This window comes from Verticillium nonalfalfae (assembly GCF_003724135.2).
Source record: "Verticillium nonalfalfae strain VnAa140/NRRL 66861 chromosome Unknown scaffold_27, whole genome shotgun sequence".
NCBI classification, from domain to species: Eukaryota; Fungi; Ascomycota; class Sordariomycetes; order Glomerellales; family Plectosphaerellaceae; genus Verticillium; species Verticillium nonalfalfae.
The window spans coordinates 94,623-110,620 of NW_021167252.1; the positions used below are offsets into that span (position 1 = coordinate 94,623).

The 15,998-nt window shown below is 56.2% G+C and overlaps 5 protein-coding genes across 5 annotated transcripts; 1 reads left to right on the forward strand and 4 right to left on the reverse strand.

The window, feature by feature from the left end:
• Nucleotides 1-729: 729 nt before the first annotated feature.
• NCS1 (Neuronal calcium sensor 1) lies at nucleotides 730-1,834 on the reverse strand (the record flags this gene model as incomplete). The annotated part of the gene is made up of 4 exons (XM_028638864.1): nucleotides 730-909; nucleotides 993-1,288; nucleotides 1,442-1,527; nucleotides 1,824-1,834. The coding sequence occupies 4 exons, from the start codon at nucleotides 1,832-1,834 to the stop codon at nucleotides 730-732; spliced, it is 573 nt and encodes a 190-aa protein (XP_028496587.1).
• Nucleotides 1,835-3,364: 1,530 nt separating this feature from the next.
• D7B24_004699 (uncharacterized protein) lies at nucleotides 3,365-4,280 on the reverse strand (the record flags this gene model as incomplete). Its single annotated transcript, XM_028638865.1, has 3 exons — nucleotides 3,365-3,556; nucleotides 3,617-4,144; nucleotides 4,209-4,280. The coding sequence occupies 3 exons, from the start codon at nucleotides 4,278-4,280 to the stop codon at nucleotides 3,365-3,367; spliced, it is 792 nt and encodes a 263-aa protein (XP_028496588.1).
• A 1,405-nt stretch (nucleotides 4,281-5,685) lies between these two features.
• D7B24_004700 (uncharacterized protein) lies at nucleotides 5,686-8,770 on the reverse strand (the record flags this gene model as incomplete). The annotated part of the gene is made up of 4 exons (XM_028638866.1): nucleotides 5,686-6,418; nucleotides 6,477-7,513; nucleotides 7,569-8,348; nucleotides 8,744-8,770. The coding sequence occupies 4 exons, from the start codon at nucleotides 8,768-8,770 to the stop codon at nucleotides 5,686-5,688; spliced, it is 2,577 nt and encodes an 858-aa protein (XP_028496589.1).
• A 1,982-nt stretch (nucleotides 8,771-10,752) lies between these two features.
• Nucleotides 10,753-12,019, forward strand: D7B24_004701 (uncharacterized protein; the record flags this gene model as incomplete). The annotated part of the gene is made up of 4 exons (XM_028638867.1): nucleotides 10,753-10,928; nucleotides 11,028-11,215; nucleotides 11,276-11,483; nucleotides 11,563-12,019. The coding sequence occupies 4 exons, from the start codon at nucleotides 10,753-10,755 to the stop codon at nucleotides 12,017-12,019; spliced, it is 1,029 nt and encodes a 342-aa protein (XP_028496590.1).
• Nucleotides 12,020-12,549: 530 nt separating this feature from the next.
• On the reverse strand, nucleotides 12,550-14,092 carry D7B24_004702 (uncharacterized protein; the record flags this gene model as incomplete). The annotated part of the gene is made up of 7 exons (XM_028638868.1): nucleotides 12,550-12,997; nucleotides 13,046-13,183; nucleotides 13,232-13,292; nucleotides 13,545-13,593; nucleotides 13,681-13,800; nucleotides 13,861-13,926; nucleotides 13,994-14,092. The coding sequence occupies 7 exons, from the start codon at nucleotides 14,090-14,092 to the stop codon at nucleotides 12,550-12,552; spliced, it is 981 nt and encodes a 326-aa protein (XP_028496591.1).
• Between the last annotated feature and the right edge of the window lie 1,906 nt (nucleotides 14,093-15,998).

The window sequence follows — 15,998 nt, forward strand, 5'->3', positions numbered from 1 at the left end:
CACGATATGTTCGCCCTTTGTCTGCAGTAGTGTATGAAGTCGTATCCCAGTTTTTGCAACCATATTCTTGTCTGCGCCGTTGTTCTTTTTCTTTTTGTTTCCCTTCCTGTTGGCAATGTTACATTCAGAGCTACGGCGCGATCGGCACCACCCGGATGTGCCGGGCGTAGGGAGCTGAGCCCTCCGCGCCCTGATACACCAACAAGCCGCTGGTCCTGCTTTCCCTATCACCAAGATTTTGATGCTTCCGATCGACTGCGGACCAAAAAGGTGCTAAAGATGCCGATGACAACGGGCGGCACACGGTTCATGGATTGGAAATGTATGTTCTCTCATAACGCAGTAAAAGCTCTTAAAGTCGTTCGTCTTCCCTGCCCTGGCCTAATCATAGGTGCTGTCGGTCAGCTCGCGCCCGCCGACTTCATCTTCGTTCACCCTATGCTCTCCTCGATCATTCGCTCCATTGACCCAGTCATGAACACTGCAGTCCTGTCCTGGCCTGAAACCGCCCGTCGTGCCGTGCTACGTAGCTGCCCGCTGCATGCGAAATAAAGCCCCCCCCCCCCCCTTCCTGTGGCAAGGTTCTGGTTTACAGTTTCTTTGTCATTATGCTCTCTCGCTCCCGACGTCATTGTGTCTCAACTTGTTCCTCGCCGTTTGCTTCAAATTTCTGGAGCGACGAAAGGCGTCGTTGTAGAAGGGACAGCCGAGTTGTCGTTGTTCTCCCTCTTAGACAAGGCCATCGTAAAGGGAAAGGGCGGACACGATCGTCTCATCACGTTTGCTGCCCTCCTTGAATTCCTCCATGTCAAGGCTACCGTTCTCGTCCTTGTCCATCATGCGGAAAATCTTGCGCACGCGCTTTTCGGGGGTATCTTCGTCTTCGGGGAGCTTCACCATGGAGCCGACCTTTGAATTCCGCTGTCAGCACATCATGTTCTACATGGAGGAGTAGGGTCTGGCAAAGCGGGGGATATGGCAAAGTTACGCACCATCTTGTAGATGGCTTCGACAATTTGCAGCATCTCGTCGTAGCTGATCTTGCCGTCGCCGTCTATGTCGTAGAGCTGGAAGGCCCAGTCCAGCTTGTCCTCCATCTTGCCACGGCTCGTAACGCTCAGAGCGCAGATGAACTCTTTGAAGTCGATAGTACCGGATTTGTCGCTGTCAAAGACATTGAATACGTAGTCGGCAAACGAGCTCGGATCGCCAAACGGGAAGAACTGGCGGTAGATCTTTTGAAACTCCTCCTTGGTGAGCGTTCCTGAGGGGCAGTCCTTGAGAAATCCTGCGAGCAGTTGAACATTAGCCGACTGCTGTACGCCATGAGCGGAGGAGGAAGGCTGTTAGGCGATCGCTTGGCGTGCAGGGGAGGCTCGAAGTTTCGAAGCCGTTGATACGTGACGGGTGTAGGAGGGGGAGTTATCCTGGATTGGCATACCCTTGTACCACTGTTGCAACTCCTTCTTATCGAAATGGGTCGACTTTTGCAACTCAGAGAGCTGCTCTTGCGAGAGCTTTGACTGTCTAATGATCGACAGAGCGTCGCGGTTAGCAGATGCGCATGGTTCAAATGGGGCGTCTGAACCCCCTTCACCAGACTCATGACGTAGGCAGGTAGCGGATAGACGGAGGCGCAGGGGAGCTAAGGTAGGGATTCAATGCCGAGGCGACCCATATGGAGAAATGAACAAGCAGAAGAACACATAGGTACATGAGCGACTGTTTGGCGGTGTTGCGCACAACGTTCTGAAGCCGACGGGCATAGGCGAGGAAAGGGGGGGGGGGGGGGGAGGGCGTGAGACAGCGCGAGGATTCCTTACGATTTGCCCATGGTTTACGATGGCGGGGTAGTAGAAATCAAGTCTCTCGAGAGGGTGGGGGAGGATGTGCGTGCGGTACTGGGGAGATGAGGGATCCGCTGGGTGGAGGTTTTGGGGCGTTGTATGTCGTCGCGACGGTCGTCTAGGCGTGGTGGTTGTAGGTTGGGCGAACGGATTGGAGAGGCCGGAGCAAGAAGGATCGCGGGATGGCTGCCCTCGGACGGTCGAGACGACGGCGTCGGCGGATGGGAGTCGGGGTGACTTGGCGGCAGCAGCACTGGTACCAAGGAAACAAGGTACGGAGGTCAGGTTCGTCAAATAAGGTGGCGGAGGGGTCAAGTCGTGGGTATCCTCTCGGAGGGTTGTCGTGCTTGGGAGAAACAGAGCCTTTGGGGGGAACAGCGTCGATTGAGGTGAAGGTGGAATCAGGTGTGCAAGGTGATGGAAAATGACAGCAGGCAAGCCAATGCAGGTTCCAGCCTGGGTCCCTCTCGGGTTTGGTTGGTAACGGCGGTCCCGTCAAAAAGTTGAGGCAAGGGAAGGGAAGGCCGGAAGGTGCGCGTGACGAGACAAGGCGGGACTGGTGCTGGTGCTGGTGCTGGAGCTGGAGCTGGTCGTACTGAAGAGGAAGGGGAGGAGGAGGGGCGAGGGAAGGGGGGGGGGGGGGGGGGGTTACCTTGGGTGGTATTGCAGGGGGGCCCAGATCCCCGCCCACGCCGGCTGCTTGGAGGGCAATGGAAGCACCCGATGGCACTCCCTGACTGCACACTGCAACTGCAGCCAGCCCACTAGAATTACAGCGTCCCTGTCCCCTGGGTTCCCTGTGGACAAAGGGGGCGCTAACGGGTTTCGACTAGAACCAAGGCTCGGGACCTGATGCACTCGAACGGCACCTCGAGCAAGTGCGTGCCCAATGATGACCCAACAAGGTACGTATCCTTTGATTTGAGAGCAACGGTTCTTGCGACGTACGAGACGAGTAATGCGGATACGAAGTACCATGGAACCCGAGAGAACCAAGCGAAAGCCTCGCTGACAACCACTCGGTGCTCGTGGAAGCACAGCAAGGAGGAAGTTGCTCGAACAGGCACCCAAGCTGCACTCCCATGTTCAGAGAGAGCCAATCTTGTGTGGTGCGCATGCACCTGTCTGGACCAGGCTGCCTGCGTGAAACGCTCACATCCTCATCACCCTGATCACTCCCATCTCGCCAATCACCGTGTCCCACGCCAACACATCACACATCCCCGACTATCTCAGCTCTTCGACAAGGTCGTGCCGGGGACTCATATCATTCGTCCGATCCGTCTGTCGAGCGACTCGTCACTATTGGATGCCTCGCCGGCCTTCCATGCTTGATGACATACATAGGCCAGGCCTGGACTCTTCTCGACTCGGGGGGGCTCGTCTGGCACCTTCGCAATCGAAACTGGAATGCCCCGATCTATGAACGCCCGCTTAGTTGCATGCCAGCTTGGCGCCAGAACTCCACCCGACCTGTTCCTTGCTTTACCAGTGTTGCATCACCAGCCGTCCATCGCTCAAACGAAGGGCAACTCCCGTCGCTTCATATTCGCGTCGCACGCCGAGAATCGCCACCATTGCTTGTTCGTCGGTATGAACCACCACTTGACGATCAACATGAAGAACCAAGGCAGCGGAGGCCAGCTTGCGGAAAACCCATTCTCAAATCCCTTCTCGTGATTCGTGAAGATGAGGGGGACAACGGTTGTCTGTTCATGACATTAGCGCCGGCACGAGGAAGCAGACGCGAGTCCAAGACGACGGCTTACCGCGTGCTCTGGGTCCTTGGTCGCCTTCAAGATCTCATCCATTGTCTTCTTGTACCACACACCCCACTCGGCCTTGTCCGCGTGTTCCTCATGCAACTTCACCAGCGTATCGATCTCATCTGTGAGATGTTGGTGCAGCACGTCTGCGAAAGAGTCGATGATCTGCTTGAACTTGAGGCCGTCATACTTTTCCTCCCCAGCGCTGACTCTTTCGAGATACGACTCGTATGATTCCATGCCGTCGTGGAATGCCTCGTGCTGTGCGACGTTGGCCTCCATCAACCCGGGCACGCCCGCCATCCTCTCGATGTCAGGGAAAATCATCGTCTCCTCGGTATGGTGGTGATGCGTCACGCCCTTGTGCCAGAGCCTGGCATACTGGACAAAGTCGTCGATGTCCTGCTGGGTGCCTCTGACGCCCACGTTGATGCACTGGAGGTAGATCGAGTTGATGATGCGCAGCAGGATATTGTGAACGATGATCATCTCCATAGCCATCTCCTTGGCGCCTTGGGCTTTCTCTCCATCCTGTTCACGGGGTTGGGCCTGTAAGTATTCTGCCATTCTCTGTCGGCGACCGTCACAGGCACACCTTGAGCTTGAGCTTTGAATTGCTGACGAGCGGGAAAGGGCCATCTGCCCATGGTTTCTGGCTCGTCGCCATATTCTTCGGCTATGTGGTCGAAAACTCGATTGCTATGCGAGCAACAGCGGCAGCGATGAAGCAGAAGGTCTTAATGCTCGAGACCTGTTTTTGCGTACGGCAAGGGAAAGGAGAGTGCCAAGGTACAGAAATGGAAGTGACCGAAACGACCTACAAAAGCGCAGCACTCTTCTCTTTATCATCTCGCGGCGCGTCGACCGCCCCTCTCGTCGTTGGCATGACCCTACATGGGAATTCGTACAAGCATCTCTACGACATCTGCGCGGCCGTTGGTCGGCTTCGAGCCGCTGACCCCTGACGATGGCTTAGTGCTGACAGCTGCTGTGCTTACCTGCGGGCTGTAGGGCTATGCTTGGGCCGAAACCCCTGTTCTCTACCCTGGCCTGGGATTCAATCATCGGGATCGAGGGACTGAGGGAGAACCTGTCCAGCAGCCATGAGAATACCGGCCTGGCGCCATATCGACCACATGATGTAGGCAGTAGCAACGGCTGCAAGCCTGGCGGCTCAAATACCGCCAATCGTCCATAATCTCCATTCTCGAGACTTCTGACGATACAGGCTCCATGCTGAACCTGCTGTGGCCTTTCAAAGAGAGTTTTTGGGTCACGAATCCTTACAGAGGCAGTAGACAGGGCTAGCCATTCAGGGTGGGCGAAATTGACAGCTTATTACCAACAGAGGCGCGACAGCGTCTCAATATTACCTACATCCATGGTCAAACCCCCCACCGGGCCGATACTGGGAGTAGGAGCCTCGCCTTGCTGACATTTCTATGCACCTGATTCGCAGAGAACAGTTGCTGGCGCGCCACGTCGGACGCTGAGTTGTGGCAGCCTCAATGTCGAGACCTCTCCGTTTTAGGGCGTGATTGGAGCATGGACGTGCATAGGATGCGTAGGGTGCATACAATACATTAAACATACGCGTATCTGCTTGGCGGGCAACGTGGAAAACGCTGTCGCGATGCGGTGCTCTGTGGTGAGGCGCTTGGGTCTAGGCATCCACTGCAGTTCCGCCGCCACGAGACTGGATATGTATGTCTCAACCACCTAAGATCACCGAACCAAGAATGTCTCTTCTTTGGCGTCTCCTCCATCATGAACGGTGCAGGCCGGCCTTCTGATCGTGCAAGCCCGTGTCTACGAGGTGTTCTCAAACCACCATCCTTCGAAGCTACGCCACCGACCTGCATTCGACATCACTGGCGTTGACCTCAGCACGCACAGGAAACAGTATATCATTGTTAGACTAGCTATTCGCACGCCATATGCCTCATGACCATCCAGAAAGTGCAGCAGTCCGTAAAACGAGTGCCTCCACCTGTCCTGATTCCCTCCCTAGCACTCATTGTGAAACAACAAAACGCCTTCATTCATAACCGCGACCCCCTTCCTCCCCATGTTCAACCAACAACGGCCTTCATACTGAGGCTCTCCAAAAATCCACCGAGATCCTCCTTGCGCACCTCGACAACGCAGTGCTCGAAGCTGTCAATGCGCACCCGGGCGCTCGTCTCCGCCACGACTTCCTGAAACGCCGACCCGAACTTGTTCAGACCGTAGCCCCGTTCCTGGACCTTGTCCTCGTCAATGTCCTCTTCGTCCGACTCAGAGTCGGACGCCTCAGACTCCGTGTCGAGCTCGTCGTCCAGCTCATCCTCGTCTCCTTCTGCCTGCCGTGCCGCACGCTTCTCCTCCTTGATCTTGGCCTTGGCCGCCCGCGACTCTTCCCTCTTTTTCGCCTTCTCGTCTTTCGCCGCCTGGCGTTTCTTCGCGGCCTCGCGATCAAGGAAGGTCGTGTCTGGCCCGCCGCCACCACCGGTGCCGACGACGACGTAGACACCGCGCTTCTCGTTGAGGGACGCCACGACAAGGGGTGTGCCTCGGCCGCCGTGCGAGAGGCGGCCTGTCGTGTCCTTTTCCTGCTCGACGAGCGCCTCGCCAACCCAGAGGGCGAGCTTGGTGAGGGCAGCGGGGTGGGTGAATAGGGGCACGTCGGGGCCATCTTTGACGACGCACATGCGGAAGGCGCGCAGGTGCTTGATCTGCTTCTTGTTGATTATGGAGGTGCCGGTGCGGTAGATGGCGCGGTGAAGCAGCTGAGCTGTAGGGAGGCCGGCCTTGAGTGCGTCGATGCTGCGGGTTGCGTAAGTCAGAGGATCAGACTGATTTTGTTCGCCATGGTCAGACTTACTTTTCGAGGGCATCGTAGGCGGACCAGAACCGCGCGATCCACTCATCGCCTTGTGCCTCGGTGTCGTCCACATCGGCGTCTTGCATCGGCTCAATGGCAGGCTTGGCCGCTTCCTCTCCCTGCTTCCCAACTTCGAGAATGGCACCAATGACGACACCGACATCCTGCGCACTCAGCGTGGCTCGCCAGCCCCAACTCCTGACGAAACCCCAGCCGTCCTTGGCTCCTGCGCGATCTTTACCATCCGTATCCACCGACGGGACCATGTCGTCCAGATTGTATAATGAGGCGTATTTGAGCAGCTTGGTGCGAAGTTCCCGCTTGAGCATCATGTCCATGTGCGCATAGCTCTGCTTACACTGGACCAAGCTGACGCCCATTTTGGCAAGTAGCTTGTGCAGCCTCTTCATGCCCGTATCGCTCCATGTCTTGAGACGAGAGAACAGATAGGGAGAGTGCAGCATGCTGTCGTAGAGGCTCCAGTGCCGAATGAGGAGGAACTTGGGCTCCGGTGATAACCTGATGGACATGTCCTCTGGGCTTCGCGCCGTGGTCGGAATGACCCCCGTATTTTCCACGGCATTGCGACTGCCCACTTCTGGTGGGTTGAGTCGACGCACTTCGTCACGCAGTAGCTGGCGGATGCGGGCGCCGCGAACACCCATCCAGCCGGTACCCTGGCCGCGGTCCGAGCTGCGAACGGGCACGGCGATGCCTGCCGATGAACGGCCGTATAGCTCCATTGATGTGACGCCAACAATACTGAGCCAAAGAAGGTCGTTATCTTCGCGGCCCAGCTCCGAGGCGAGCGAGTACATCATGGAAGATATTGGCTCAGAGAATGAGGCACCGATTTTGTAGTATTTCCGCAGGACGCGCTCGTTCTCCCTCCGCAGTCTGAGGAGCCTTCGACGGAGTGCCCTCGCAGAGGGGGCCTGTGCCGCTGAAGGGGGGTCGCTCGGCATGACGCTATCCTGGTCTCTGATGGACAGGAGTCCTCTTTGGGGTGGTCTTGAGGGCGATGGTATGGATGTAGACTGTGGGGTGGTGTCAGTTCCGTGTGCCAGTTCGCCAAGTTCTTGTCCCACTTACAGAATTACTTCGCCTCCGTTGAGCTGGACGGTCGTCCTCGTCACTCGACATTTCCTCCTCTCGATCTGACCAGCTTTTTCTCTTTTGCCCTGTGCGAGCAGACTCTTCAGAAAATAGGTCTTCGTCTTCTCCATCATCACTCTCGCCCAATTCCTCCCCGTCATCTTCCACGTCTGGCATGTCAAGGAGGGCGATGTAAGCATCTCGCTCCGTTGCCAGGCTGTCTTCGATATCTCCATCGTCGAGGACCACGATACCGCCCTTGCCAGGGGTATATGTCCGGTCGATGCGGCCTGCCTTGACACCATTGGGACACCTCGTTGACAGCGGGACCGTGTCGTCGTCAGTCGCTTCCAAGGGAAAGCCGCCGAAGACGTTGCCCAGGTTCCACGGCCGGTGCGAGTCGATGACCCAGACCTCGACGCCGGAGAATGTCGCCTCGTCGCCCTCGGGTTCCAGGCCGAGCAGAGAACCCAGATCAACCATGCCGCCCACGCCGAGACTGACAACGACACCGCCGCTGCCGCCGTTGGACTCCATCATGGGCAGGACCAGGTCCCTGCCGGCCCGTTCAAGGTCAGCATAGCCGGAGATGGGCTGGATCTTGTGGGGAATATAGTCGTGCTTCAGCAATCGAGTAAGAATACGGCAGGCACAGAGTGCGTCGGGCTCGAGGGCGACAAGAATGAGGACAGGAGGCGAGAGAGGGTGTCGGGTATTCTGGAGGTGGAGGTAGAGTTTCGATATGAGGGAGCGCGGTAGATACATGGCTAGGAAGATCTAGACGCGTTGCCTCGGCCGTCACGTTCGCGGACTCATGGATCGAAGTAGTTGAGCGATCTCGTTTCTGAACTGGTTTCGAAGGAGCAGAGATCGGGTTGCGCTGTCAATGGCGTGTGGCTTCAGCGGAACCGAGTCGTGCTGTGCCGGTGGCCGGTCCGAGCGGATACTCAAGGAACACACAACGCTGGTAGGGGTCAAGACCCGAGGTAAGAGTTCGCCTCGACAGACCAACGGTGGTAGTGATCAAGAGAAATAAAGTTCTACGGCAGTGGTTTGCGGACGTGTGTAGTGGGATGTTGGTGGAGAGGATAGGCAGAGTAAGGTATAGTAAGTTAGGGTGTGAAAGTCACTACAGGACCGGGAACTCGAAAGTGGTGTTGTGAGAGACCCACAGTCGCGCTCGACGCGGTTTGCTTCATTGGTTTTGACGCGACAAGTGCTGGTGATGCGCCAGGACCATCACGACGAGCAAGGTACGTACCGTTGGCTGGGGACTGGAGCCGCACCGTGTATTTGGCGGTGCATTCCACAACATGGCACTGTCTCTCGATGCCCCCCATATCTTTAAGATGCCATGGTAGCCATTGCGTCTGCGATCGTGATGAATCCTACCCGAGATCTTCCTAGGGGGGGGGGAAACGTCGAGATGACCTCGCGCATGAGCCGTTGCCTCGGAACCCCATAGGGCAGCCCTCTTGCGGGCGATGCATTCGACGCCAAAGCCACTCTGAAGGACATAAACTGTCGATGCCATGGCATCTGTTAGGCAGGTCAAAGGAAATCAAAGACAGAGCCGTACATGTCTGTCCTGACGTATTCACTTACAGCCTGGCCATACCTTGAGCTTATGAGCAAGCTATCTATGGGACATGGGCACAAGGCCATGTCCCGCCAACGCTCTCGTAGTTCCTTGGTGCCAGGCATGGCCGGCTCTCAACTGGGGTTGCTAGTGTCAGAGCACGGTTCACTCTAGCAAAGAGTCTCATTTGAACCTCCTAGTGCCATACTGAAGCATGTTCAGAGTACGCGCAGGGAGATTCCACCGGCTTTCAGGCGCGGCTTCAGGTGAGTGAGCAAGGCACAAAGACAGGCTATGAAAGCAATACGAGGTTCGGGATGCTTAGGTATCTTACCTACCTACCTAGGTAGGTAGGTAGGTAGGTGCCTAAGGTAGGTAAGGTACCTACGGTAGGTAGTCGCCATGCAAGACGTCGATGCTGACTACAGCACGACTGGCCACTGAGACACCCTGCCAACAAGGCGCGCTGGCCGGCATCAGGCCTCTGGGAGCGTGGCGGCAGGCACAGCCCACGGCTGCTTCTGAGGTACCTAGGTAGGTACACGGTTGGTAACTCCACAGGGGCAGCTCCTGACAGCACACTGCACGCACTACGATACCGGCCCAGCACCGGCCCAGTACCGGCTCAGCGAGCTGAGGGGATCTGCCACGCCCCTAGGCATGCGCGAATCTTTCCTTCCTTTTCGAGTGCTTGGCTCACGGTAAGACGTCCAGAACCATCCATCAAATTTGTGCCAATCCCTCTTCTCCTGCTCCCGCTTTTACCTCCTAGCCTCACAAGGAGAAACAGGAGAAACCTAGGGACCATTGACGCCTTCTCCGATCCCGGTTCGTCCACGTCACCCGGCATCGCATGCTGCACTCCTGCGATTCGCCTTTTCTAACCGTGAAGAAAAGCTTCGCAGGCTGGCGGCAGGTGGCGGGGAGACGACGTGATCCATCCGAAGGCCAAGCAAGGCCCTTGCTACCGACGATCGCCATCCTTGACATGCTTGCCAGCAGCAGTAGTAGCAATACTACCTTGGTCCCGCAGCAGCCCACCACTCGCCAGTGACAACTGACAACTGATGTTGGCATTTCTCCCTGCATGAACGCCCTGAGCGTGAGCCTTGGACGGAACCAGTCCCCCGGGCGCTGTCATATACCTACTGTAAGTATCTTTTTACCTTATTGCTTTTTCTCCATGATTTGTCAACGCCGAAAGCCCGAAATCCGGGCTCCTGGACCATCTCCCCTTGGCGCCGTCTTGTTGCCTTTCGGCACGACACACTGCCCGCGCGACAGTCGTCGTGCGCCGGGAGTGTGGTTTTTTTTTTCTGGCCACGCGAATGATGGAGCTCAAACGAACGCTACGCTAGCATTTGACAGCTTCTCCACCACCCCCGAGAACCTTGACAGACTTGCCATCCGCCTGACTGATCCCTGCCGTTTTCATCTAGTGAGTTGAGTGAGCCTTCAAGCGCGGTCTGCCGCTGTATCAAGTCCACGGCTGCGTACCTAGGTAGGAGAAAGGGGGCGAGCCTCGCGCGAGTCCAACGCCCTCCAAAAGGTGACAAGAGGCCTCATTGCTGCAACCGGCCTGTGAGCCCCCGTCCTGTAGCCATGGAGTCGGGTTCCAGTGGGTATGACAATGACAGCGAGCCCATTGAGCCTGCGCCCCTCGACATGCTCGAGGACCACGACTTCGCCGGCTTTTCCGACTATGGGACTTCACTCGGGACCTCCGGTTTCACCTCGCTGGCCTCCTACGTCCTGCGTCACTCCCATCAAGATGGCCGGTGCGTCTGCCCTCCTTCATCCCACCCCGTGACGCGCGCCTCATCGGTACGCTGTGCTCCCCGTCGCAGGTAGGGTTTACTGACGAGCACTCTGCTCAGGCGCTACCAGTCCTTCCGGCCGGGCGAGTACCCCATCCCCAACGACGACATCGAGCAAGAGCGAGAGGAGATGAAGCACCAGATGATCAAGAGACTCTTTGACGGCAATGACTACCTCGCCCCCATCGGCGATCACCCGCAGAGGATCCTCGACATCGGGACAGGCGTCGGCTTATGGGCCATTGACGGTACAGCTGCCTGGTGAGCCCCCTCGGAGGCATGGGTACGTGCTGACATGACAATGACAGTGGCCGATAAGTTTCCCAGTGCCCAGGTCATCGGCGTCGACATCACGCCGATCCAGACGAGCTGCATACCGCACAATGTCATATGGAGGATAGACGACATTCAGAACACCACGTGGGACCCTCCATATGCCAACCTTGACTTTGTTCACCTTCGATCCGTCACAGTCATCTTGTCTGATCCAGTGGGCGTACTGGAATCGACGTTCAAGTATGCACGAAAACCCCTCCAGCCACTGCCCTCAACGAACCACGTAAATCATGAGCGTCCGGCTAACCAGGAAAATTAGACACCTCAACCCGGGGGGTTGGGTTGAGCTTCAGGATGTCGGATCCAACATCTTTTGTGACGATGACACCATGCCGTCAAACCACCCAATGCTCCATTTCATGGATCGCTTCGTCAACATGTTCGGTCCCGCTCACCGATGCAGTCTTGGCATCATGTCCACCATTCATGAAGATCTCGAGCGCATCGGCTTCACGCATATCCACGTACGCCGGCACAAGATGCCCATCGGAGCGTGGGCCAAGGATAGAAAGCGCCGCGAGATTGGTCTCTTCATGAGCAAGCACGTTCTCTGGCAACTGGTGCGTGCCGTGCTCGTCAAGTGGCCGGAGATGGGCCTCCAGTCGAAACAGGAGGCTGAGGTCTTGGAGCACGAGATCAGAAAAGCCTTCGAAGACCCTGGAATCCACGCCTACCTGCCGTGGTACTCAGTGTGGGCACAAAAGCCGTACACATGACGGACGAAACGGACCCCTCCCGCCGCCCTGCTCCAAAAGTGCCAACTGCCCAGAACGGCGCTGCTGATTCCCTTCACAGCCACCAGTCGGGTGTCTTTCTGACGCCACCCTCACCGGCGATTGTGTACCGACGCCTTCCGACAGACACATGCGAGGACGCACTGAACGGACGAAGAGCGGCAGTTGGTAGTGGCACGGTGGGCGGCGACAGCCTACATCTGCCGTGGTCTGAACGGCTGCGGGCTAGATGTAGGCAGAACTCCAACGCCTCACCGTCTGAAGAGAACCCGCTCGGCCGCAAATTACATGCTGGGGTCGCACAGCGAACGCATTCGCGTCTGGGTGGACATGAACACACTGTCTGTCATCTGGCCGAGCGCTGCCGAACCGTCAGCATATTTGGATGCCGCTTGCCGACTTTTGGGGTATCCATGGGCAATGCTTCTGAGAGAACCTTGGACAACACGAACTACTTGCGCCATCCACAAATCACGCCATCCCAGCCAGCGTCTGGAAGCTCTCTTCTTGTCCTATGGTTTCCTGCCATACGTCACATAAATCTCGAAGTAGCCATGATTCCTAAGGTCCCTCCACTCGGCAATCACCCTTGCGATGAACTCCCAGACTTCTTCCTTTTTCCAGCCCAGGAAACGCGTGAACAGCGCGAGCATGATCGACTCGAGACCAAAGACAAAATTGGCTTCAGTCCACTCGCCCAATGTCTTATATCTGACATCCTTTGGCCATTGATTAATCGGCCACTTGTACGGTATTCGAACAATGTCGACGAACCCCGCTGCCGACATCATTTCCGCCGCCCTGTCGCATAGATCGAGTCGGAAGCCCGAGAGAGTGCCAGCCTCCATCATCAGCTCGTTCCACCGACCAAGATCTGACTGCGGAGCAATAGTGTCGTCGTCACATTTCATCGGAAAATTGATGTCCTGACATTCAACCCAGCCGCCAGGATTGAGGTTCCTGGGATGATGTCAATTTCCTCGTCTAACCGTTGATTGCACAACTCACTCAAAGGCTTGCCGATAAAAGTTGGGCCAGTCCCGAAAGGCACCCGTCATCATCATGGAATGAATGTAATCGAAATTTCTGGAGAAGCTCCACTCCTCTTCCAGGTCGTCGATTTCGTAATGGACATTGGGGGGTGTACTGATGTAGTCAGTATCATAGCCGCCGAGGGCGCGCTGGTGCACGCACAAACCGGGCTGCACGGGAGACAAATCCACGCCTATTACTTCCGACTCTGGGTGTTCTTCGCCTGTTCCTCTGTGAGCGAAGGTCTCCGAACGTCCTCGAAGACACTTACCGAAGTCCAAAGCCCATATCCCTGGTCAGGTGTCAATCTCAACGCAGCGTATTCTTGGCAAAGCATGGCTACCCACCAACTCCACATCCCACATCCAGGACCCGGTGCGGCCGACATATTGGGGCAAAGCTCAGCCGATTGTCGAATGTGAGCTGGCACAATTGGTATTGGAATGCTTCAGTTTTGGTCAGAGAATTGGCCAACGGTCCATGACCTTGAGAAAGTTTTCCATACTTTGCCGGTCGAGCTCCTCCTGGCCGCCATGTTAGCTACACCCACAGTATAGATTTGTGTGCCAACAGGTCGTTTGCTATGATGGCTGGCATCGCCAAATCCTTACCTGATCCGTAGGCAATACATACTTGCCATCCTTGTAGCCGTGATATATGCGGCCATTCTCTTCTCTGGCGCGGACGATGCTCGACCTCAAGGAAGCTGTCGACGATGGCCACGTTTCCGACTAGATTGTTAGCTTACCAAGGGTGATCTAGATACGAATGTACAAGAGTATCACACTGACATCGCCCAAGGCCGAATCGACATCGCTATTGTCGAGGATGCTGTTCACATCCTGCGCATCAATATTCTGTGTCCTGGCATCAGTGGACAGGCCAAAGTCATAAGGTCAGCAGAGCAGTGGCGCCGTCTCCCACCTCATCTGGCTCCAAATTCAAATAGGTAGCATCTGCCCTGGACGGGCGGACGGTGTCCATAGAGGCCTCGTTCTCCGGTAGAGACTCATCCAGATCCATGGCTGGTTTGGCTGGTTCGCAGTCTCGCTAGGGCCGAATCAACTACTGGACTCCCAGATAAGCGGTACCTGTCGGTTGCAACAGCGTACATTTGACCATGGAATAGTCGAATCGCGGGCGGGGCAGGATGCAGTCGAGCAGTCACCAGCAAATCAGGACGAAATATTCAGGAAAGGGAAAACTAGGCCGATATTTGAGTCTTCAAATGTACTTCCGACCGTACCTCAATCCGGTGCGATCATACCATGTTCAAGACGACCTCTTCGCGCCGTCGAGGGTACGAAGCAGCTGCTGTGGCCAGTCTGTGGCAAGTCATTGCCATGTTGAACCATTTGGAGTGAAGGTTAGGCAAGACAGGCAAGACAGGTAGGGAAGGGGATGGGCCGCACAAACTGACGAGCAAGTTGCTGTGTCACTTTGGCAACTTGGAGAAGGGAAAAGAAGGTGGGGAAAGGATAGCTGGGTGGGAAGCTGTGAGTTGGTTCGGCTGGAGGTCGCACAAGGTGGCAGCATTCTGCTGTCGCTCGGGATGAACCAGGAAAATGCGTCGCATGCAGGCAGCCTTTATATCTGTTGGGCGCCATGCCACCTGTCAAGCATGCGGATGAGAACGCCTTTCGGAACGTGATGTCGTCTGAATTTGCTGTCCTAGACCGTGTCTAGCACGTCGACAGCCACTTGAGTTTCGCCTTCTCCTATGATTCCGCAGTCGAATGGTCAAGGTGGCCAGCACCAGGCTGTCCAGGGATCTGCCGTCGCCACCGCCAACGGCGGGGTTTATTTGCCAACGGAAGCAATGAAGGGGCCAGTACGGCCTCCAACTCGCACTTGAGCCCAACTCGGTGCAGCAGCGTGATTGCGCGTCGATTGGATCAGGTCCGGGTTGTTGCATATCATAAAATCTGACGGCAGCAAAGGAGGGCCGAGCTGGTGCTGTTGGTGGTCATTGTCACCAACGCTACTGCTTGCTGCGTTGGCCTACCATGGCAGAGATTATGCAGCACGGCATTTGGTTCGGAGAGCCTTTACATGCCTGCTGTGGATGTAACGAGAAAAGCTCCCACTCAGCTGCAGCATGGACGCTGTGGCCCCTTGCCGTTGGACCATTCGCCGGCTTGCCGAATGATGCGGGCTGGCTAGCAAACATGGGACTATGCAGCCACTGCCGATACTTGTATGAAAGATGCACGCTCGTGTAGTTATCTGCAGAGCAACCGCACCCACTGGAGCTCGGATTCTCACGTCAAGAGTCACAGCACATGGAGTCTAGGCCTATCATCCATCGTAGAACTGGCCGTCCTCGGGTGTATTTCTTCGTCTCCCAAGCAGTCAAAGTGCCGTGATGGTGGCAGACGAGACAGGCCGTTGGCTGTGTGGATGGGCAGGCTGTCGATGTTGCGTCAACTTCGGAACGGCATCGTGTTTCTCTGATGCAATCCTGAGCCTATTACCGGTCGATCCCAGGCCCGTCAGTAAGGGCTTGACGTGTTGGGTCGAGAGTGTTCCATCTGCCGGACTGATTGGACATCCCTTGGAGTCGACTTTTCGACGAGTTGGGCATGTCGTTTGAGCCAAGGAAATGGCGACCTTGGATCGATAACTTCAGGCACACCTTCGGTTGGGGGCTCTTCCTTCTGCGGTTCCCGTCTGCTTGGTCACTTATCTCGGCTGGTCGATTCTGGCCCAGCTTGTCAGGTGCAGGCGCGTTTGTAAATGATGTTGCTCCTTCTGCAGAAGAGGGTTAAGATGGCCAGTCACGTACGCGGCTTCCTGAGCACTTTGTTGCTAGTCGGCCATTCTTCACATCCTGAATGATCTCTTCAATATCAAGTTTGACCAGGATTCATTCTTTCTTCTACCTTGGTCTACCTTCCCTACCTACCTAGGTACCTTGACACCAGGGCAG